Raw genomic sequence first — 25,112 nt, 5'->3', positions numbered from 1 at the left:
AGGGACCCCAGAAGACCAGGATCGGGGGCACTCTGTGCAAAACGAGCTGCACAGTGGAGGTAAGTATAACATGTTTGTAATTTTTTTTTTGTACATTTTTGCCTTTAGTGTTCCTTTAAGGTGTAAAAACATGAAGGTGTACAACCCTTTTAAGACCAGATGATTCATGTAACATTTACTTCCTGGAATCCATGTGCCCTTAGCTCATGCGTACCGACAGGAGGGTGTGCTTAGCTGAGAATACCCCTCCTCCCTTCCTGAAGGCTCCTTGGATGTGTGACATCATTTGCCTAGGCCTAGGCATTTTGCCTTGTTTAAAACAAGTAAATATAACATACCTTCCTATTTATTTACTAATGCTAGCAACATAAGGAATAAAAATAGTCAATGTTGATTGAGAGACTGAAGTTCTGCTTTAACTGCTAATTCTTGCTTACACAGTAGAAAGCATTGCTCTCAGCCTCAAACATTTTATTCCCAGAGCGTTGTACTCACTTTCTGCTCTTAACATTATGCAAGTAATTGCTTCTTTAAGCTGCAGAAGTAAATTGTTGGGTCCATAGTTCCTTCCATTCTTTTCATAAATGGCGATCTTAGCAAATCACAGCAGAGCTTTGCACCCGCTAATATGATCATTTCACTCAAACACTTCACAGCTACCTCCGCAGACCATTAAAATGTTTCACAGTAACTGCAGGCTCTTGACAGAAAAATTCTCTGAAGTATTTGCCTGTTTGTATTGCAACGAACTTACCATTAAGCCTAATTACTCTGGGGCCATTGTCCTTTATTATCCACTTAGCATACATTTAAAAGGTTTGGATTAGCAACAAATGCAGCCCTGGGTCGCAGTCCGATGCAGATATGTCAAGTGCAAGTAATTAGAAAAGATGTGACTGTCGCAAAGCCATGATAAATGACACTTTAGCATCAATGGTTCGCTTGACTTTAGAACTCTCAGGTGTTTTATAGTGGTGGATTTCCTTTCAAATAAACTGAATTTATTATCCTTTTTTTACTTGAAGCAGTTATTGCTTTGTGGTTTCTTTTTGTAAAAGATGTGCTTTTTTATCCATTTTAGTTTTTTTTTTTTCTCCCCCAGATGGTGTGTGTTGACTTTGTAGCTAATAAGAATGGAAAGAAATACAGACAAGGCTAAAGGAGTTGTAAAGGAAAACATTTTTTTTGCTGAAATGACTGTTTACAGGGTATAAAGACATAGGGCTAGATTCAGGTAGGGGCGCGCAATGTTACGGCGGTGTAGCGTATCGTATTTACGCTACGCCCCCGTAAGTTAGAGAGGCAAGTGCTGTATTCACAAAGCACTTGCCTTCTAAGTTACGGCGGCGTAGCGTAAATGGGGCCGGCATAAGCGCGCGTAATTCAAATGTGGATGAGGGGGCATGTTTTATGTTAATTCTTGGTGACCCGACGTGATTGACGTTTTTTACGAACGGCCCATGCGCCGTCCGTGTACAAATCCCAGTGTGCATTGCTCCAAAGTATGCCGCAAGGACGTATTGGTTTCGACGTGAATGTAAATTGCGTCCAGCCCTATTCGCGATCGGCTTACGCAAACGACGTAAAAAATTCAAATTTCAACGCGGGAACGACGGCCATACTCCTAATAGCAAGAGTAACCTTACGCTGAAAAAGCCTAACGTAAACGACTTAAAAAAATAGCGCCGGGCGTACGTAAATTTGTGAATCGGCGTATCTAGGTCATTTGCATATTCTACGCCGAAAACGACGGAAGCGCCGCCTAGCGGCCAGCGTAAATATGCACCCTAAGATACGACGGTGTAAGAGACTTATGCCAGTCGGATCTTAGGCTAATGTCGGCGTATCTTGCTTTCTGAATACAGAAAAAAGATACGCCAGCGCAGCTTTGAATTTACGCGGCATATCTATAGATACGCCAGCGTAATTCATTGCTGAATCTAGCCCATAATAGTTAACTGATTCCTTTTAAAATTGATTAAAAATAGCACCTCTAGTTTCGTTTTTTGCATCTAGTTTCGTTTTTTGCATCTAGTTTCGTTTTTGTATCTATTTTCATTTTTGCATGTCATTCTGCCTCTTGTGCAATACAGAGCCATAGAGCAGTGATGGTTTGGAAAATGAAACTAGAAGCTCCCAGTACTGTGGTCATCAGGAAACAGACAACCAGGAAGTGTCCAGAACAGAGAACAATTACAGCAACATCAGAGCAAAAACGAACAATGAGGACATGAAACCAGGACTGTAGTAAGGTAAAGGAAGCTATTTAGCTAAAATTCCTTTAGTGACCCTTTAATCTTTCCGAGCCAAACAAATGTGGAACCCTTCAAAGAAAGCCAAACCCCTGTTTTCACACGAACGAAAACAGAAAATCATTTAATGAAGCTGGAATATCTTTTTGCATAGACGATAGAAAGAGTACCCTCAAGGCTTGAATTTTATAGCTCGGCTAGGTGTAATCTTCTGTAATCTAAAAAAAAGGAACTTAAAGATGTCCTAGGGTTAAGGTATCCACAGACATGAAATGATCATTGATTGAGCCACCAAAGTGAGTGGCACTGGGTGATGAGCAGGCATCGGTGGGTGATTATAGACCTCAGCAGACACCCATTACAGCTTCTTTGAGAGCTCATAGAAAGGCAGAACTCACACCGGAAATTGCTGATACTAAAAGATCGTTCTTTTCTCAGCTGAGTTGATGGACTCACTGCAATCATCAGACTTGGCCGGAGAACAGACATGGCATGTGTTCCAAAGGATGAAAAGCCCTTTTCTGATATTTGATAGATCATTTGGCAATTAGTTGGGCACATAATTTTTCTGTGTGCAATAGCAGGCCAATCTGGTGCTAAGACTGTAGGTTTTCATTAAAGAGGAAGTAAACCCTCACAATTAAAAAAAAAAAACACCTGCAAGAGAAAGTCATAATGAGCTAGTATGCACCGCGATCGAAGCCCCCAAAGTCCTCCTCAGTCCAACACCGCCGCAATGTCCCCTCGTAGCTTCTTCCTGTTATCGCCGCTCCAGCGCTGTGATTGGCCACCCCCTTTTCTGACTGGCCTGGACTGCGTGCTCGGATAAGGGTTGGTATGGATTTGGGGGTACCCCCATGACATTTTTTCGGTGTAGGGGGTTCCCCTTTAAATCCATACCAGACCTAAGGGCCTGGTATGCTCCTAGAGGGGAACCCATGCCGTTTTTTTATTTAAAATTAGGCGTGAATTTCCCCTGTGGGAGGTAGGAGCTTGCCTTAGAACAGGTTCACACTGGGGTGACTTCCTGTAAAGTTGCCTCACTGTGAACGGGTATCCCACTTGGAGGCGACCTCCGTTGAAATCAATGGTTACAGATCGCCTAGAAGTCGGATATAAGTAGTACAGGAACCTTTTCTGAAGTCAGTAGTGTACATTAACCTCCCTGGCGGTATGATTATTTCAGAAAAAGGTGCTGAAAGCGGTACCATTATTTGCAAGGAAATTTGGTGTTTTATATTGTAGGCCTGTAATTCTTAGGAATAACTCACTTAAATCTGACCAAACAAGAGTCTAAGGCCTCGTACACACGACCGGATCTATCCGCTGGGATTGATCCGCGGATCAGTTCCAGCAGACAAATCCGGTCGTGTGTACGGCCTAGCGGACATTTTTCGGCGGAGATTTCTCCAGCCGACGGATTTCCAGCGGATAAAAATTTCTTAGCATGCTAAGAAATTTATCCGCTGGTATCCAGTCCAGCGGACTGATCCGGTCGTCTGTACAGACTCACCGGATCAGTCCGTCCGCTCCCCTCCATCGCATGCGTCGTAATGATTCGACGCATGCGTGGAAGTACTTACCTTCCAGCGTCGCGCACATCGCCGCGTCATCGTCGCGACACGTCACCGCGGATGTATTCCGCGCGGATTTTGATCCGATGGTGTGTACAAGCCATCGGATCAAAATCCGGAGGAGGAATCTCCGCTTGAAACGGTCCGGCGGACCGTTTCCAGCGGAGATCCCTTCGTCTGTACGAGGCCTTATAGGCATCCCGGGTATGACATTTTTAAAAAAAAAAAAATTATAAATTATAATATAATAAATAATTATAAATAATTATAACAAATAATAATATAATTCTTAGGCCTTGTACTCACGACCGGATCTGTGCGCTGGAAACTGTCTGCCCGACAGTTTCCGGCGTACAAGGCTGATTTGTGTTTTGTTCCGCTGGCGTGTACACACCAGCGGACCAAATTCCCGTCGTACCGGAACGCGTGCACGTAAACTACGTACGACGTCACTATAAAGGGGAAGACCAAAGTTAATGGCGCCGCCCTCTGTTCCTCTTTTGCTAGTTACGTGTTTGCTCGTGTTAGTGAAGGTTTGGTTAGAGCTGATTCGCGCTTCTCGGTCTCCAGGCTTTGACAGCGTGTATTCACGGGTTCAGTGCGTGTGCTTGCGGTAACGTAGTTGTCATTCGGCTATAGGCAAGCAGGTTGTTTCTGCTTTAGCAGTTGCATCCTGTGCGCTCGTATCTGTTTGTCGCGCGTTTGTCGCAGGTAGTGCTGGATTTGCGAGTGCTTTCTGTTTCAGTGTGTTCTTGACTGACCAGCCGGCCGGTTTGAAGCCATGATGGAGCAGCAGCGTCAATTTTCGCGAGTTGGTGCTGTTTATGGGATGGCTGCTGGATATGTTCATTTGTCCAGTACTTTGGCCAGAAACAGGGGGCGGAGGCGTTTCTGGACCAAGAATTGGTTGCGCCAGCGTGACCAGTTCTCACATATGCCTCTGCTTAGGGAACTCCAGGAGAATAATCCTAATGACTTTAGGAATTTTCTCCGCATGACGGACCCCGTATTCAACCGTCTGCTGGATCTTCTGTCCCCCTATATCACGAGGCAGGACACTGTGATGCGCCAAGCCATCACGGCCGAGCAGAGGCTTATTGCCACGTTGCGGTACCTGGCGACTGGGAGGAGCCTGCAGGACCTCAAGTTCTCGACAGGCATCTCTCCGCAGGCGCTTGGGGTCATCATACCGGACACGTGTGCTGCCATCATCAAAGTTATGCATGAGGAGTATATTAAGGTAAGTTTCCTGGCTCTAATAATGTGGCCAACTAACTTTATTTTTATTTTCCCAGATATGCTGTGTGTTTAACTAACGTTAGCTTTTCTCCCTATGCATGTTGATATCAGCTTTACATGTTTTATTCTTGGCCTACCTGCATATTTGTCCCTTACCCAATATTAACCTGTCCAGCATGCTATCCTAGGGACAAACCCACCTTGCCATTTTTTCAAACAGGACTTTTTGGGGTTTTCCCCCCCCCCCCCCCCCCTTCAAACTTTTATTGTCCCCATCAGAGGGCTGTGGAGTCTCTTAATGAAGTGGCCCTATATATTTCATTTTCCAAATTCTCCATGCACATTTTTCTAATGCAATTTTAATACTGTGAACTGTCACAAGGATGCTTGTAGGATGTATTTGTTACAAAGTACTAAATCTCTAATTTTGTTTGTCCCCACAGCTACCCTCCACACCACAGGAATGGCAGTCTGTGGCTTCCCAATTTGCCCAGCGGTGTGATTTTCCAAACTGCGGTGGAGCAATAGATGGGAAACACGTCCGCATTGTGCCCCCACCCCGCTCGGGGTCCTACTATTATAATTACAAGGGTTATCATAGTATTGTGTTGATGGCGGTGGTGTCGGCACAGTATGAGTTTCTATATGTGGACGTGGGGAAGAATGGCCGGATGTCTGATGGGGGAGTGTTCGCACGGACTGATTTCTATGATCGTCTCCAAGCTGGTGGTCTGGCATTGCCACCAGATGAAGATAATGTGGAAGGACTTCCGTTTGTGTTCCTAGCGGACGAGGCTTTCGGGCTTGGTCCTCACCTCATGCGGCCTTTTCCCCAGAGGACCCTCACCTCAGAGAGGAGTGTGTTTAATTTTCGGTTGGCCAGGGCTCGGAGGGTAGTCGAGAATGCCTTTGGGATACTCACCAACCGGTTCCGCCTGTTCAGGACATCGATACATCTGGCGGAATATAAATTGGACACCGTTGTATTTGCCTGCTGCATTTTGCACAACTTTTTACGCAGGCACTCCCAGACGTACCTACCCGACATCGGTTCTGAGGCAAGACTACCCTCAGATCCCCTTCCCGGGCTGGACACTGGTCGCGCTGGCTTGGCCCCCCAATCAGCTCGTGAGGTACGCGACAAATATGTTGAGTACTTCATGGGTCGGGGGGCCATTGCTATGCCAGATCATATTTCTTTCTAATTCGGCCCCCAAAGAAAGGAATATTCTAAAAAATAATAAATAATTAGACCATTGGACTTTATACAGTTGTTTGTCATTAATGCTTTTTCTCTTTTTCTGTCTTCCTGGTTCTCTAACTAACTTCTTCAATTGTAATGCATAATTGATTTCTCCACTTTTAGTAACTAACCACATTTTGCACAGTATTCACTCATCTACAAACAGGGTATTGAGTCTAGAAATAAGAAGCAACTCCATTTGTAAATGTTGAGGTCAATTTTTTTTTATTTTTGCTTGTTCATGACCCCAAAAAAATTTTTTGATTTTTTTCATTACTCCCTGCTTTTGTACTTAGGAGTCTTCAAAATTTTTTAAAAAATTTTTTTTTTTTTTCAGGTAATTCAACCAAAAATATTATGCAGATTATACATTTATTAACAAGTTCACTTTTTTTTTCCTCAAATATAGTTAGATTTATTGTTTACATATATATATATATATATAGATTATATTTGGTGGGGTGTTTACCGCCTTAAATTTATTTTTGGCCATATTTTTTAGGCACAAAAAACAATAATTTTGTAACCATTTTTCTTGTTTTTGGTGTGTTTTTCTAAAACAAAATTTTTGGGTGAGAATTTGGAGTCAAATCTCTACTTCACTAAATTCAGTGATTAGAGAGATTTATAATTCTATATATATATTGAAAATAATTTTTGGCGTTGTTTATTCTTTATGGTCTAAACTTTATAGTATCCCAAAATGTTCAACATGGTCAAAAAGTAACAAAATCAAATTCAAAAAATATAAAAACTCACAACAGCAGTCAGTCATGGTGTGCTTTCACACTGGAACACGCCAAAATTGGAAGATACACACATTCAGTGCAAACTCGCCAAATGTCATTGGTTCAACAGACAAATGGCCACATGTGCTATCTGACATCATGGGTGATCAATGTCTGTGTTTTGTGGGAGCAAACCCTTCCTCTCAACTACTTGAGGATGGAGGAGGGGGTTGGACCCACAAAGCACAGACATTAGATATTCTGTGATGGCAGATAGCACATGTTGGCACACTGTGTGTGTATCTTCAAATTTTGGCGTATTCATTATTCAAACTGTTAAAATGTTTGTGGGGGCGGGGGATGGGCGGGGGGTGTTTCAGTCTTTGACACGGCCCATCATGTCAATAATGTTCTTAAAATTTGCTTCGATTACCATCATTCTTTGCCGCATATTGTCCATTTCCGTGCTGCATTCCAAAAGGACATTTGTTACATTCTGTTCCATGAGAAACATCCTTTCACGCATATTGTGCATTTCAGTGCTGCACTCCATTACCTGCTGAATAATTATAGCAGCACTTGCACGTGAAAATCTTGGCACACCATCCTCCTCCCCTAAACCAACAAAAAAAAAATGGCATTTACAATATTATTTTTCAATGAGGCCTATCTACATATGTTTTTTGGAATCAAGCTAGGGTGACACTGACCTGATGGGCTTCTCCTTTCCACCTCTTCGACATCTTCTATCACTCCTCCTTCTTCCACCACCTCCCCATCATCTTCAATCACTCCTCCTTCTTCCACCACTTCCCCATCATCTTGGACTCCTCCTTCATCCATCAATCCACCTTCTTTCAATTCGCAAAATTGTTCTTCCGCCACTTGCCCTTCATCTGCTATGACTTCTAAGTCCAAAATTACTTCTTCCTCCTCTCTTCCTTCCTCCTTTCTTCCTTCCTCCTCTCCTTCCACATCCTCCTCTCCTTCCACATCCTCCTCTCCTTCCACATCCTCCTCTCCTTCCACATCCTCTTCTCCTTCCACATCCTCCTCCTCCTCCACATGTTGAGATGGCAGATTTTGGCCTTGTCTGGCCCTCTCTGCCTCCTCCAAATGCTGGCGACTTCTTTCCCCTGAAATAAACCAAAAAAAATGTAGACTCATCAGCACACAGATATTGGAGAGCATAAATCGCACACATTGCTTAGAAGATGCTTTCATTTAGTTACTTTTATCTTTCACCAAACCTACATTTTGCAATTACTTCTATATGGCAAGCTCTGATCCTGCCCCTTTTTAGCAAAGTGACACACATGGATGTCCCCCCTAAACTGTATTTCTGGGATACCCTACCAAAACCCATTTTTGATTTGGGGAGACACAGGTGCTCTGCATTGCAGATGTGAAAACATCTGCTTTATTACCACTGTTTTTAGAATGAATCCTGTTTGCCTTTCCCATTCTCCTTCTTTTTTTTTATAGAACTAGCTTTTACACAATGTTTACAAACAAAGTTTTTGGCCAGTGAGCCATGTCCAGGTGTGTTGTTCCTGGAATAACCGAGCCTTTCTGATAAACTATGTGATGTTACGTTGTTTACTAAGAACACTGTTTGTAAATATGTAGTTATTTATGTTCTAAAAAATAAATAACAACATGTCTTTAAAATTACAAGCAGGCCAAGGAGGCAGATGGTGAAATATACATGGCAACACATTATTGCAGACAATCACCACCCCCCCCCCCCCAAACCCAATATATATTTACTTACTTTTACGCAGAATTTTAAGTATTTTCTTCATCTGATGTGGCTCCCTCAATTTTAAGTCTGACCATCGTTTCCTCAGCTGTTCCTTGGACCTGGTGATCCCAAACATCCTCTGCATTCTCCTCGCCACCTTGTCCATAATATGTGCCTTTCGGCGGTTAGGGGTCTTGTATGGCCCTAATTCACCATCATAGTCCTTTTTTCGCATGATGTAAACTAACTCCACCATTTCCTGGAACCGCATATTAGTGGCTTTATATCTTCTTTTCCTTGATCGGGACGTCCCTGCCTCTGTCCCTTCACTTGTGGCATGAGAGCATCGTGCCCGCTCGTGTGACATCGCCATCTTTCCTTTCCCACAGAGATTATGGGCGTGGAAAAGATGAATTCTTACGCCATGGGCGGAGAAGAGGGCGGCGTTTAATACATACGCGGAGTGTAGAGAATGCAAACAACGTGTTTACGTCCGTTACGCGGAGAATCTTCGAGCGCATCCAGAACATACACAGTTAACGCCATATTTCCTAAAATCATTGATTAGGGGCCTCGCAAAGGTGACGAGGGCGGGGTTTCATAAATACGCGGAGTGTTAAAAAGGTTTACGCCGTGATTACGCATCTTACGCGGTAATTAGGCGAGCGTGAGAAACGAGGAGCGAGAGACAGGAAGGTAAGGAATTTAAAAATGTGATCAGCAGAGGCCTTGAAAATGTAGACACATGGGATGGGGGTTTGGGCTGTTGGTTGCACCCTTTTTAAGCTATTCTGTCTATGGGGTACCACAATGTTATTTTGGTATCCAAATGCTTTTGGACACCTCACAAAATAGAGATGTGAACAATGCTGTACCTCATTGACAAGTTTTTGAATGGTGTATTCAGATCAGGCAAAGTATTGTTCAAGTGTTGGTTGTACAGAGGTCATTAGGAAGTGTCTTTTATGTCATCCATTGTCAGGGGTATGAGATTTACACATGAAAGAGTGCCTAGATGAAAACTGTCATTTGTAAGCATTGTTTAATTTAATATATTTAAAATATTTACTGCAATGTGAACAATGGCTCTGCATCTAGCAAATCAATGTTTGGTACAAGCAATGCGGCCGAGCTGCCAATCATTGTTTAAACAAGAGAGACTGTGTTTGGAATTAGATATAGGTAATAAATTTGAAGACACATATTAGATCAAGGTCAACGCTGATCCTTTGGAATATTTATTTTTCTGTGGTTTATGTTTTTGTAATCTAGACTCAAAAAGAAATATAATTTTTCAAAAATTGAAATGGACCTCCTACAAAGCAAGGAATCTATAGAGGCCTTACTTCAAAAATACCAGGACACGCCCATCCTGTGGAATTCAAAACACTCGTTATATTGCAATAAAGAGGTACGAGCGGCAGCACTAGAAGAGCTAGCAAATTATATGCAAACTTGGGTGCCAGGATGCACTGCCAACATGGTGAAGGATAAACTTGCCAACCTCAGAAGCACATACAGGAGAGCATACAAAGCTAATAAAATCAAAAAATCGGGAGCAGCAGCAAGACAAGCAAAGGAACCCAAACTGTGGTATTATAAACAGATGGCTTTTTTGCGGGACGAAATGGAAGGCAGGAAAACGATGTCCAGTCTTTCTTCCAACCTTTCCTCCATGCTACCTTCCAGCGGACATTCCCCAGATGACCACAGCCCTGCAGAGTCGGAGGAAGAGGGCCTGGCTGACAGAGATGCAGATCTGCCACCCTTCGATGAGGAGGTATAGTAGTTTCCTCTATATTTATGGCCTAAATAATTCTTGGTGGATTAATGATTAGATATTGAAAAAAAAAAAACCAAGCTGGAAAAAAACAAACAAAAAGGTGTACAGACAAATAGGTGTCAGGGATGACAACTGCAGGGGTCAGAAGTAGAGTGTATTCAAGTAATAATGAACAGAAAATACTGAACGAAAAACTTGAAAATGAGTGTGGTTTTATTTAGCGAAATTGTAAAAAAATTCCTTTTTTTTACACACAGGAAGAAGAGATCAGCCAGGAGGTGGCAGATCCTCAGGTGTCTGTCAGCCAGGAGGAGGCCGGGGTCAGTGGCAGCCAGGAGGAGGCCGGGGTCAGTGGCAGCCAGGAGGAGGCCGGGGTCAGTGGCAGCCAGGAGGAGGCCGGGGTCAGTGGCAGCCAGGAGGAGGCTGGGCCCAGTGGCCTGCAGCAGGTCCACCCGGCCAGGAGAACCACCACCAGCCAGTCTTCTCCCCCCCAGGTGAGGCCATCAGGCCGAAGGAGGCAGTTGAGGCCTGTGGAGGAGGCAAGCCTCCGCATGATCCAGGAGGCAAGCGCCATCATGAGGGCCCCCCTCAACCCCACAGAGGCCTTCAGTGCCTCATTGGCCCATGATTTAAATGAAGGGGAGGAGGACCAGAGAAGACTGGCAAAGGCCCTGATGAACCAGGTACTTTGGTGGATGCAGAGGGGCCTGCTGACCCCAGACACTGGGCTATGTGACCCGGCCCGGCTTGCGGAACACCATCCTCCTGCTGCCACATCAACCCCACCTGCAAGACCCCGTGTTCGATCCGCTGGAAGGCTGCCTGGAGGGAAGGCTGGAAAGAGGAGGAAACGTTGATTTTCTGCCTTCCATTTCCTTCCACATAAAGGACATCTTGTTTGTACTACCACAGTTTGGGTTCCTTTGTTTGTGTGCTGCTGCTTAATATTTTTGTGTTTGGCTCCTGAGGCTTGGAAGTTTATCCTTCACCATGTTGGAAATGCAAGTTTGCATATAGTTTGCTATCTATTCTAGTGCTGCCGTTCTTTTTATTTTTTTGTGATGACATTTGCCAGAATAAAAGGCCTTTTGCTTTCATTTGAAAACATGTCTATTGTTTGATATACTGTGGGGATTATTAGGCAGCAAACCTTTAATAAATATACAATGGGTAATTTACAAAGGACACACTCCTTGGGGGGGGGGGGGGACATTTGGTGTGCCAACATGGTTTAATATTCTCTAATGAAACACCAAAAAAAAAAAAAAAAAATTAAAAATACATGTAAAAAAAAAATAGTTTAAATGGTGACATAACTAGAAACAAAAAAAGAAATTAAAAAAATGCACATTCCTTTACAAAAATGAATACTCTAAATTATGGAGGACCACCAACCAAAACACACGTCTGGCATAGAAAACATTATTAAAGGATTACATCACAAGCAAGAAATGTGACATTTCAGTATGGGACAACTCTATTGAAATTGCATCAGCAAGAGAACGGGGTTATTCTAGCAAGAGAAGAATTAATAAAACGAGGCTTTAAAATGTGGTTTAGTGCGCCTTTTTAAGACATTGTTCTCTTGCTAGAATAAAAGGTTTCTAATGACGAATGTGCCATATCCCAAAGAAACGCGAGTTTTACCTGAACGAGCGCTCCCGTCTCCTCATTTGGACTGAGCATGCGCGGGGTTTTTGTACGCTGCTTTTGTGTACAGACGACCGAACATGTCTGACGGACACGATTCCAGCAGACTGTTTTAAAGCAAGACCAGGAAACAGTTGTTCGTTGGAAAACGGTCTGGCCGACGATTGTTTGCTGGAATTCTGTACGTTACTGCCTACACACGAACGAACATGTCCGCTGAAACTGGTCCGCGGACCAGTTTCAGCAGACATGTTTGGTCGTGAGTACGAGGCCTAATAAAAATTATTCAATAATCGCTGAAATTTGCTCAGTTGCAGAATTGTCGCTGTCATTACTTTTATTTTTTTATGACGAATTTCCCCACAAATCGCTATCGCACAATTCTGCAAGTGATTATAATTTATTATCGCTGTTTTCTAGCGGCTCTAAAACCATTTTTGACATAAAGGGACACTTTTGGTTGCTATGGACAATCTACAGTTTGCAGGCAGAAAGAACAGTTTTTATTATATAAAAGTACATGTAGGGCACTGGGCAGACCACTAGGGACAAGGGGGGGGGGGGGGGTTTACATACAGTACTGTAATCTATAAGATTACAGTATACTGTATGTATAGTGTTTGTTTACTTTTTTGAATTTGGCGCCGATCTCCGCCTCCGTGCGTCGTAATGTCGCAGGGAACGGAGATCGACGGCACACTGGGACACTGTGTGAATCGAGCGAGGTCCCGCTCGCTCACACAGCGCGGTGGCATCGCTGGATCCTGGAACAAGGTAAGCCAGCGCGCGCTGCAGGCTCTGCATAGCTATCCCGAGCGTGACTCGGGGATACCGATTTTAGCACAAAAAATCCACCTCGAGTCACGCTCGGGAATACCGCCAGGGGGGTTAAGAAGGCTCCCATTCACTTCCATTCATTTTCTCCACCGCGCGACTTGGGGCAACTTGGGGCGTCTTGAAGTCGGATCCCGGGTTGCCCTAGTGTGAACCGGCTCTAAAGCTTTGATTCCAACGATGACATGAAGCATTCACTGGTGTTACCTTTGTAAAAGATTATCAACTAGTATTTCTATTTCTTATCCACCCTCAGCTGAGATTAGTAAAATGTTAGGGGTGTCCGACACAGACAAGCATACCTTAACCACTTGCCTACAGGGCACTTACACCTGCTTCCTGCCCAGGCCATTTTTCAGCTTTCAGCGCTGTCACACTTTGAATGACAATTGCGTGGTCATGCAACGTTGTACCCAAACAGATATTTTATAATTTTCACACAAATAGAGCTTTGTTTTGGTGGTATTTAATCACTGGTGGGTTTTTTATTTAAAAAAAGAAATTGAAAAAAAAAATGTTTTTTATTGAGTTTGTCAGTAAATTTTGTAACTAAGTAATTTTTTGCCTTCACTGATGTGCACTGATGAGGCGGCACTGATAGGCACAACTGGTTGGCATTGATGAGGTGGCACTTATGGGCACTGATAAGGTGGCATTTATGGGCACTGATTAGGTGGCACTGATGAGGAGGCACTAATATCTTGCACTTATGGGCACTGATAGGTGGCACTGATTTGCACTAATAGGCGGCACTGGTGGGCAATGATAGGCAGCACTGGTGGGAACTGATAGGCCAATGGATAGGCGGTACTGATGGGCACTGATAGGAATTGATGGGTGGCACTGATGGGCAACACTCATGGACAATGATCGACAGCAGTGATGGACATTGATGGGCAGCACTGATAGCCAGCACTGACTGGCATTGCTAATGGGCACTGATTGGTGGCACTTGTGGGCACTGATTGCTGGCAATCGTGGGCACTGATTGCTGGCACTGGTGGGCACTGATTGGTGACACTACCTTGCTACACTGTAATCAGGGCACTGATGATCAGTGCCCTGGTTACATTCCTAGATGTCCCACTGCGTGGAGATGCCGCTGATGGCACTCCTCGCCACACACTCTGTCAATGTGAGGCGAGGAGAGCCGATTACCGGCATCTTCGTGTTTACATGTAACCGGCTGTCATAAGACGTCGTCCCAGAATGAGAGCTGCACCGCCCCGCCATCATTTGACGGTGGGCGGCCGGCAACTAGTTAGTTAAAGTGGTTGTAAACCCTGTTACACCACTTTTACCTATAGGTAACCGTAAGCCTATAACAAGGCTTACCAGTAGGTACCTTCAATATCTCCTAAACTTGAACAGTGTAGGAGATATTCAGTATATGCGCTGCTGCCCACAAAAGTGACTTCATCGTGACTCTGGTCAATTACAGCGCCAGAGACGCAAACCCGGAAGTAACTCCGGTGGAAGATGTCTGCTCTGTACTCAGAGGGGCCAACGCAGATCCAGGGCATCCAAGGTAAGTATTTCATAATTAGTTAGTATGCGATGCATACTAGCTCATTATACCTTGGTCTTGCATGGTTTTTTTTTTTTTTTTTTTTTTTACAACCTCTTTAAATCCCGGTTCACACTTACAACAATTATATGCGGATCAGATGATATCCGAAAAGCATAGGTTTGCATTTCATCTAAAAAAGCATCATTTCCAATGAAGGCTATTCATATATATGTAGTGCAAATTTAATCCGGTTCAAAGAAGGGTCCTGTGTGAGTCTAGTGCGGTGCGAATTTCAGCTTCATAGACTTCTATGGGACGCGATTGAAACCGCAGTGCAGTGTTCACTTCATTGCAATTTTTTTTGCCTAGTTTTTAGAGCGAATAAAATCACAGATGTGGCCACTCCCCCCATAAAATCACACTAAATTTGTATCGAAATCGCACATTGCAAGCAGAAATCGCAATGCAAATTTGCAGCATGTACCGCTTTAAATTTGCTCAAGGCATGTTAACACCGGATGTGCTGCAGGAAAAGCACAAAAATAGGCTGCCTTTTGAAGATGTGTGCATTCACCTTTAATTCTTAATGGCACCCACACAATTCTAGCAAATCTGAGTGCACTTGTCCCTGGCAAATTGCATTTCTCCACCGCTCCACGTATTTTGGTGTGGTGAAATTTAAAAAAAAATCATGCCTGCAACCTTTTTGCACGTTTCATGGCCAGGAATATGCAAAAAAGGATAAGCTCAGACACATCACCTGGTGTACACAAGCCCTTAAAGTGTTTGTAAAACCTCAAATATACCCAGTGAAATGACCTGTAGCCTCAAGTGATGCACAGAAATGAAACAAATGCTTCTACATAAGTTGTACCTGTATATCTACTGCCGTCTTTTCCCTACAGCCAAAGAGCAGAATTTACACAGAATCTCTTGGCTCTGAAAAGCAGGGGGTGGTGAGTTGAAGTTACATTAGTGAATAAAGCTCTGAAAGCTGATTGGAGGGAAGGGACACACCCCCTTCACACAGCACACAGGAACAGAAATGAGACTGTCAATCAGCTAGAGGTCTCTCCCCGTCACCTTTTTCTCTTGGGTGTCAGGAAAACTTGTCATAAGTGACTCATGCTTATAGCAGAGGAATGAGGCAGCGGACAGAAACTACACTTAGTGCTCTGGATTGAGACAAGTACACACTATAGAGGAACATGCTTTGTTCATATTTCATGTCTGAGGTTTACAAGAACTTTAAAGGAGAAGTCCAGCCTGAGCTCGTTTGGCTGGGCTTCTCTTAAAAGTGCAATTCATTTTGCACTCCCGTGACCCATTTTCAGCAGAGAGCGGTCTGACGTCTGCTCTCTGCTGACATCCCTGTAATCACTCCAGCCACTGGGTCATCACAACAATAAAGTTTGGATCTGCCAGGTCCCTGAACTGATGCCCTTCTCAGCCTCTCAGCGAGCTGCTGAGAGCCTGAGATGGCCGCTCCCTGCCCCTCCACCGCTCAGCGCTCCAGTGAGTGCAGGGGGGGGGGAGCGGAGAGAACCGAGCCATTGGCAGTGTCTGATCGCTCGGTTCTCAGTACAGAGGCGCCGGGGGAAAGATGCAGCATCAGTCCGATGCTGCATCTACCTAGGTAAGTATGATTATGGGGGAAAAAAAACGTACTTCTCATTTAAGACAGGAGCTTAGGGTACATTTGTATGGGTGTTTTGTCACAGTGCGAATCCCAGTGGCAGGACTCTGCTGGGTTCAGCCGCTGAGCCCGTACACAGTAATGACAGGCTGTTGGAAGTTACCTGCAGTGATCCTGGCTGGATGCACACTCATTGGGGGTTATTTACTAAAGGAAAATCCACTTTGCACTGCAGTAGCTGTAGATCCGAGGAAAATAAAAAACAGCATTTTAGCAGCTTCCAAATGCTTGAATGATAAAGTCAGCAGAGCTTCCCCTCATTTCAGATCTACAACTCAGATCTACAGCGACTGCACTTCCAAGTGCACTTGTTGTGCAAAGTGGATTTGCCTTTAGTAAATAACCTCAATTGAGTGCTTATCAAGTTGGAGAACCATAATCATTATTAAACATCAGTCCTGCATTTTAAATCTGTTAACAGCTTTGAAAAAAAAAAAAAAAAATGTGAGTAAATTATAAATGGATTTAAGGTGCCCATACACATAAAATTCTGAATATTCAAATGAAGTGATTAATAAGTTGGTGCTGTCAGTATGCACAGTCAATGTTAAAAACAAGTGCACCACACAACATCAGGGGCACAGTATTGAATACACACTTTAACCACTTGCCGCCCGCCATATAGCAAAATGACGACGGCAAAGTGGTTTCAATATCCTGACTGGACGTCATATGACGTCTTCGGGGGCGCGCATTGCGGCGATCGTTGCTGCGGGGTGTCAGTCTGACAGAGACTCTTTACCATGTGATCAGCCGTGTCCAATCACGGCTGATCACAATGTAATCAGGAAAAGCCGGTAATCGGCTTTTCCTCACTCGCGTCTGTCAGACGCGAGTAGAGGAGAGCCGATCAGCTGCTCCTCTAAAAGGGGGGGTTTGTGCTGATCGATTATCAGCGTAGCCCCCCCCCCCCCCCGAAACGAAAACGAAATCGGTGCGGCGCCGCACTAATTTCCAAAATAGTTCCTGCACTACTTTTGGCAAATTTTGGGACGATTTTAATAGACATCTGTGCATGAACCCGCGCAGACGTCTTTCAAGCCACTCCCCAAAGTCAGACTGAAATGTGGCCGTGTTCAGTGTGATCGAGGGCTAAAGCTGGATTGGTGAGCTTGTCTGGATCCTAGTGGAAGCTGTTGCATTATTTATTTCACCTGAATCCACCCAAGTGGATCTAAAGCCTAAAGCCTCGTACACACCATCAGATTTCCATCGGACAAATCCGTGGAATTTTGTGCGCAGGGCGTTGGCCGCGAACTTGGTATGCATACAGATGGTAGATCTTTTTCAGCCAACAAACATGAACGTAGTGACATACTAGACGTACTACGTGGTTTTTCAGCTCTTGAGCGCCACCCTTTGGGCAACTTCTGCTAATGTTGTGTGATGGTTAAAGGGGTTGTAATGTTAAAAAAATATTTCAATTAAATTAACGTTTGACAGGTGCTGATAAAGAAAAAACAAAATGATTGCCATTATAAATCCTTATATACCTGTTTAAATAGAGCTTGTTTCTCATCCTCCTTCATTCCTAAAACTTTACTAACACTAATTTCCTGGTTTGTGGTGCGCAAGCATAATAGCTACATCACGGCCTAATGGGAACTACAATTCCCATTAGGCTTAGCGGCATCGCGCATGCGCAGAGCCTTTTTTTTTTCAATCGCTGAACGAGAACGAGTAAAGTTCTCATAGACACACACCACCACACTCCGCCCCTAGTATACACCCATGCCTCCCCAGCCAACACACATTCCCGCCTCCCCAGCTGGCGAAGCCACATTATAGAGACGCCCACTTATGCCCTGTCTCCCTGCCTGTGAAGTAGACAGCGTATTGACGCAGCTCACGCAGAGTTGTAGTCATAGGGAGTGGGCGAGCATGTTCAGCTTTCCACCATGCAAAACGTCTTGTTGGCCGCGAACTTGCTCTGACAGGTCCGTCTCAGCACAGTGAGCAGAGACGGACCTGTCATCCGCCTGCTCAGCGGGGATCAGTGGATCAATTCCCCCGCTAAGCAAATTGGAGTCCGCCGGGCAGACCGCCTGTGTGAAAGAGCCCTATTTGGATGACACGTAGGTGGTGAAAGCACTAGGTATAATAAGCAGTTGTCATTTTTTTTTTCATACATTTCAGCCACTTTCTATCTACATGCACACCCAGGTCAGGGTAGGCTGCACAGTACTGCTCTGGATCGACTTTCTGATCATGAGAACAGTGGACTTTGCCTGCACAATAGTGAATCAGCGTGGCCTCTTATAGTCTTCATCAGGAGTATATGTGACAGGGTGACCCCGTGACCACGCAGGAGCACAGTTGGGAGACAGCTGTCATCCCATAATAGGAAGTGCCTGAACCTAACTCTTCCTGAGCAGATCACCAGAGGTTATTTTAATAGGATTTAAAATATATATATTTTTGCAATAACATCACCATGCTAAAGCTTGTATGAGTTTTTAGGGCTCATTCACACCAGGCAGCCATGCTCATCACATGACCGCTGCTTCTCCATGGAAGTAAACCAATCCAACGTGCCGAATTAGTGAAAAGTGACACAAGTGACATTGCACTAAGTTCTATTCACACTCTGGCATTGTCAGGCGCCACCCTTTGGGCTGCTTTTGCTGATTTCGTATTACCGCGTGTTATTAAAAGTTTGGTGAGAGACAATTTGCGCTTTTCAGTCTTCGTGCTTTTCAGTCTGTTATAGCATGACGAATGTGCTATCTCCATTACAAATGCTAGTTTTACCAGAACGCAGAACAAACGCTCCCGTCTCATAACTTACTTCTGAGCATGCGTTTTTTTCACGTCGTTAAAGCATACACACGACCGGTTTTCACGACGAGAAAAACGATGACGTGAAAAATCGACGAGAAAAAATAGAGCAAAGTCGAGAAAAGTGCTCTGGAGCCTACACACGGTCGTTTTTCACGACCAATTTAAAAAATTGCATTTTTATCGTCATGAACGGTTGTGTGTACGCGGCATAAGAGTTTTTTTCATATTTCGATTGATCATATTATTAGTTTGCATAGGGAAAAGAGAGATGCGATCAATAACATGTGATTGTATCTTTCAAATAGCAATAGAAGTCTTGTTTGGAAAAAAAAGAAATCTACTTCCCCATCTGTGCCATATCTGTGCCATATCTGTGCCATATCAATCAAATGGGTCACTGACTATATAGATCGATTATTCCTATGAACATCCTACACCCATCTTATCAGTATATACTATTGATCGGAAAATAAATTGTCCATTTATTGAAGAGTATGGCCACCATTAGTGGTTGAGTTTAGATCTACCTAAAGCCCTACTCCAGGAAACTTAAAGATTGTGACTTGCAGTGGGGATGCGCTCACAGTTTGGGGACCAAAAAGTGCCTTTTTGCTGCCTGATCCACCAATCCCCTGGTTTGGTGGATCACTCCCAGTGCAAGGCTATGGACCCTGTATTTGTCTTTATGATGTCAGAAGACCTTAAAGTGGTTGTAAAGGCTAAAGGTGTTTTTTCTTTCCTGCAGTCTATGCATGAAGATAAAAAACCTTCTGTGTGCTGCTCCCCCCACAGCCCCCCTAATACTCACCTGAGCCCCCTCTGGATCCAGCGATGTGCAGGAGAGCCTTGGCTGTTCCGGGACTCCCTCTCCTCATTGGCTTAGGCAGCAGCGGGGAGCCATTGGCAACAACAAGTCAATCACAGCCAGTGAGCCAATGAGGAGAGAAGGGGGCAGGGCCAAGCCACTGTTCTATGTGTCTTAAAGTGGAGGTTCACCCTAAAAACGAATTTTTTACATTAGAGCCAGCACAGTAAGGACATTTAATTTCGGCAGGTTTTTTTTTTTCTCCGTACTTACCTTTATATCCTGATTTTGTCCAGGGCTTCCGCGTTCTGATGACTCCGGGACTGGGCGTTCCTATCCCAGCCTCAGGGTTCCGATGACTGCGGGACTGGGCGTTCCTATCCCAGCCTCAGGGATCCGATGACTGCGGGACTGGGCGTTCCTATCCTTCCGTTCGATAATTGATGGCTTGTGAAACAGGTGACCTGTCGCACAACGCGCGTCACCAGATTTCCGGAAATAGCCGAGCTGCAAGTTGGCACTATACGGCGCCTGCGCCCGCCGTGTAGAGCTGACTGCGCAGGCGCCGTATAGTGCCGACTTGCAGCTCGGCTATTTCCCGACATCTGGTGACGCGCGTTGTGCGACAGGTCACCTGTTTCACAAGCCGTCAATCATCGAACGGAAGGATAGGACCGCCCAGTCCCGCAGTCATCGGAACCCGGAAGCCCTGGACAACATCAGGATATAAAGGTATGTACAGAGAAAAAAAAATGACCTGCCGAAATGTAATGTCCTTAGTATGCTGGCTCTGCTAGATGTCATTTTAAAAAAAAAATTGGGGGTGAACCCCCGCTTTAAACCTTGTACACACAATCGGATTATCCAACAGGAATTGTGTGATGGCAGGCATTTGTCTGAAAATCCGACCGTTTGTACACTCTATCGGACAATTGTCAGATTTTCCGTTGACAAATGTTGGATAGCATGCTTTAAAATTGTTCGCCAACAAATGTGTGTTGTCGGATTATCCGATCGTGTGTACACAAATCCATTGGACAAAACTCCATAGTACAAACACGCATTCTCAGAAGCAATGCTAACCATAACACAACATTACCAAAAGTTGCCCAAAGGGTGGCGCTAAAGAGCTGAAAAACCATGTGGTTTCGTGTTTGCTGGCCGACAATTCTTTGCCATTTGTATGCAAGACAAGTTAATGGCCAACGCCCTTCAGACAAAAGTCCTACGCTTTATCCGCTGAAAATCCGATCGTGTGTCTGAGGCTTTCGGCTCAGGAGGGAGTACGCACCAGTGCTTCCATAGCAAGAAGCTTGTTATTGGGGGCACTGGTCAAGGGGTAGAAGCCAGGATCTCTGGCGGGGGACCTGAGAAGAGGAGGATCGGGCTGCTATGTGCAAAGCCACTGCACAGAGCAAGCACATACACGTAAAAAAAAAAAAAAATTAAAAACTGCCAGAATGCAGGGGAGAAGATGCTGCGGGGAGCAGTCTAGCAGCATGGAGGAGCCTACAGGAGCGGAAGACCAGGCGAGGAAAAGTGCTTTGCTTTTCTTGTGCCCTTCTAGACCTAGAAGACAAGCAGTGAAAGTGGTTCTAAAGGCTTAAAGGGGTTGTAAAGGTCATTTTTTCCCCTTAAATAGCTTCCTTTACCTTAGCGCACTTACCTCATCCTTCCATTTTGCTTTTAAATGTCCTTATTTCTTCTGAGAAATCCTCACTTCCTGTTCTTCTGTCTGTAACTCCACACAGTACTGCAAGGCTTTCTCCCTGGTGTGGAGAAAACCTCTTGAGGGGGGAGCAGAAGTGTCAGGACACCCACTAACACACAGCTCCTTTCTCTATCTGCAAAGTAGAGAGTGTGCTGACTTGCCTGCTCGCCCCTCCCCCCTCAAGAGGCTTTCTCCACACCAGGGAGAGAGCCTTGCAATACTGCGTGTAGTTACAGACAGAAGAACAGGAAGTGAGGATTTCTCAGAAGAAAGAAGGACATTTAAAAGCAAAATGGAAGGATGAGGCAAGTGAAGGAGGACTGCACTAAGGTAAAGGAAGCCATTTAGGGAAAAAAAAAAGTATACCTTTACAACCCCTTTAAGTTTTTTTTACCTTAATGCATTTTCTGCAAAAACCTTTTCGGTGCAGACCACCAGAGTGCAGGGGAGAAGGCACTATCAGGACCGGTCTAGTACTGTGCAGGAGTTTACAAGAGAGGACGATTGGATAAGTAAAAATGCTTCTTGTTCCCCTAGACAAGCAGTTATCCCTTCCAGTGTAGGTGCAGCATCACCGCAAGGGAGGATTTTTCATTTTCCTGGATTTCAGTTTTAAAGTGGTTTTAAAATAAATAAAAAAGCGCCTATACTTACCAGCCCTGATCCTCTTCTTCTGGGGTGCCCTGTCGCGCTCCAAGCCCCTCCTCTTCGGGTGCCCCTACGGAAAGCTCGCTCCTGAGTCCGCTGCTGCATCCATTGACACGGACTGAGGGACTGGCCCCCGCCTCTCACTCCTGTGTCACAGGGTTTGATTGACAGCAGCGGGAGCCAATGAGTCCAATCTGTCCAATTAGGAGAGAGACAGCAACTGGAGCCGCTGCGCTCATACACATCGCTTGTTTGGATCAGGCTCAGGTAAAGAAAGGGGGGGGGGGGTCTGGCGGGGAGCTGCAGCACAGAAGGTTTTTCACCTTAATACATGGAAGACGAAAAGCCTTAAAGCTTTAGAAGCACGTTAAGACTCCATGCACACTGGCTTAAAAATCGCTGCTTTTTCCTGCATGGAGCCTAAATGGTTGTGAATGGACTATCCCTTCAGGCTGGGTTCACACTATTGCAAATTGGATGTGAGTTTTACCGCATCCAATTTGCATGTGAGTTGATTGTGACCGGCTTGCGATGGAATCGGTTCACAGAGATCCGGGACGGCTGAGCAGCGAATTGCACAGGAGTCCTCTGCGTCTTCTGGTCCATTTCAGGTCTGAATTCAGCCCAAAATTCGGACCTGAACAGGTGAACAGGGACGCACCAGACCCCTGCGGTGAACCGAGCCTTAAGACTGAGCCCTGGTTCACACCAAATGCCGCTTTGAAATCACGCTACTTCAGATGATTTAAAAGCCACCGGTCACTGCGATTTCATGTGCGACTTGTCGACAATTGCGCGACCTAATGTACAGATGTCAATGCAAGTTGCACATTCAGGCTGGGTTCACACTAGTGCGCTCTGCGATATCACATGTGATTCGCATCGCACTGCCGTGCAAATCACATGCGATGTCTGTGCAATGCGATTTCAGCCATACAGATAGTATGGCTGATATCGAAACGCATTCAACCTTTTTTTGGTCCGCACCAGAATTGGATCGCATGGGTGTTCACACCTGTTCGATTCGATTCATGTCAGTTTGCGGTGCGATATGCGAGCTGAAATGGGGGTGTCGTTAATGTCGTATGACACTCCCCAGCAGTTCGCATATGGCAGTGTGAACTGCCGTGCGAGTCGGGTGCGATGCGGGAAACCGCTGTGGATTTGCATCGCACTAGTGTGAACCCAGCCTCAATCACCAAAAATAGTGCAGAAGCCTTTTCAAACCGCTGATATGAACAGTTCCAGAGCCATAAATAAGGTGCGACTTGTCATGCGACTTTTATCGGTCAAATCGCACCGGTGTGAACGGGGGCTAAAACTACAAAGAACGATCTACGGCGTAATAAAACACATACGTCTGTCCTGTAACTTACTGTAAAAGATGTACTCGGTGTAGCTGCTCCAGATTTTGTCGTCCCTGTATTGGTTGACGAAGGCCGCCGTCCCGGTGGAGTTGCAGGCGACCATGTGAAACCCAGCTTCAGAGAGCCTGTCGAAGGCTTGCTCCAGGTAGGTGAACTTCAGGTAGAACCTGGACGTATACTTTTCAGGGGGGCGATCGGGGTCTCGACTCTCGTTTAAAGTTTCCCCAAAAACTTCCTTGGCCAGGGCTATTCTGCCGCACACCATGATCCTGGCCACCCTCCTAAACTTGGCGTCGGCCTGGTTGTCCCTGACCATGGTGTAGGAGCCCCTGTAGCCTATGGTGATGAAGCCAGACTTTTTATCCACAGCTGCAGTCCTGATCAGATCACTGCTCTGGGAGGTCTCCTCCAGGTCGCTCTGGCAGCCCTCATCGTTCAGGGAGCTCTGCTTGGTGACTTTGGGGGTCAGCAGCTTGACCAGCTCGTGTAGTTGGAAGTGCTCGGCTTCTCTGAGGAGACGCTCCTTCTCCGGGAAGTGGTCGGGCAGGGACAGCTGTCTGTCCCGGAGGAAGTCCAGCACGTACCTGAAGAGGAAGCCGTCCCTGTCTATGAAGAAGCGGGCTCGGTTGTCCCTGGGCAGCTCCTGGACGTTGTTCCTGGAGAACATGCTGTGCAAAGTGCTGTCCGGAACACTGGTGAGAGTGGAGTGCTTGGTGACATAGACCTGGCCGCCCACGTTCAGCTCCACCACTTCTGGGAAGGGATAGGACATCTCACTGATCGGGAGGATGGTGTCCTTCAGAGCCATGGCAGCCAGGCATAGGAAATAGCCCGGCCGGCCGGGGGAAGCGCTCCACACGCGGTCTACTCAGACCGATCTACTATCAGCACCGCGGACAGCGACCGCCGCTCTGCACCGCTCTACAACGCTCACTACTCAGCCCGATCTACTAAGACTGAGCGACAATCAGCACCGCGGACAGCGACCACCGCTCTACACCGCTCTACACCCTTCTACACACCGCTCTACACCGCTCACAGCCAACCACAGGCACACGTCACTACAGGCTGGGCTACGGCAACTTTCCACTACTAGAGAAGATCCCACACATCCCTAGCACTCCCCCCTACACACACCTAGTACTCCCCCCCCCCACACACACCTAGCACTCTCCCCCTTACACACCCCAACACCCCCCCCCCCCTACACACACCTAGTACTCCCCCCCTACACACACCTAGTACTCCCCCCCTACACACACCTAGTACTCCCCCCCTACACACACCTAGTACTCCCCCCCCTACACACACCTAGTACTCCCCCCCTACACACACCTAGTACTCCCCCCCTACACACACCTAGTACTCCCCCCCCTACACACACCTAGTACTCCCCCCCCCTACACAAACCTAGTACTCCTCCTCCCCCCTACACACACCTAGTACTCCCCCCCCTACACACACCTAGTACCCCCCCACACACACCTAGTACTCCCCCCCACCTACACACACCTAGTACTCCCCCCCTACACACACCTAGTACTCCC

At 45.7% G+C, this 25,112-nt stretch overlaps 1 protein-coding gene across 1 annotated transcript in view; it reads right to left on the bottom strand.

The window, feature by feature from the left end:
* Positions 1–24,579, bottom strand: part of KCTD8 (potassium channel tetramerization domain containing 8) — a 173,091-nt gene extending 148,512 nt beyond the window's left edge. The window contains exon 1 of the mRNA XM_040335008.1: positions 23,575–24,579. Within this exon, the coding sequence (XP_040190942.1) occupies positions 23,575–24,373 (799 nt within the window). The 5' untranslated portion in view covers positions 24,374–24,579. The remainder of the gene's footprint in view (positions 1–23,574) is intronic.
* Positions 24,580–25,112: the final 533 nt, after the last annotated feature.

Source organism: Rana temporaria, chromosome 1, assembly GCF_905171775.1.
Source record: "Rana temporaria chromosome 1, aRanTem1.1, whole genome shotgun sequence".
Lineage (NCBI taxonomy): Eukaryota > Metazoa > Chordata > Amphibia > Anura > Ranidae > Rana > Rana temporaria.
This window is presented reverse-complemented; position numbering and strand designations above follow the sequence as displayed.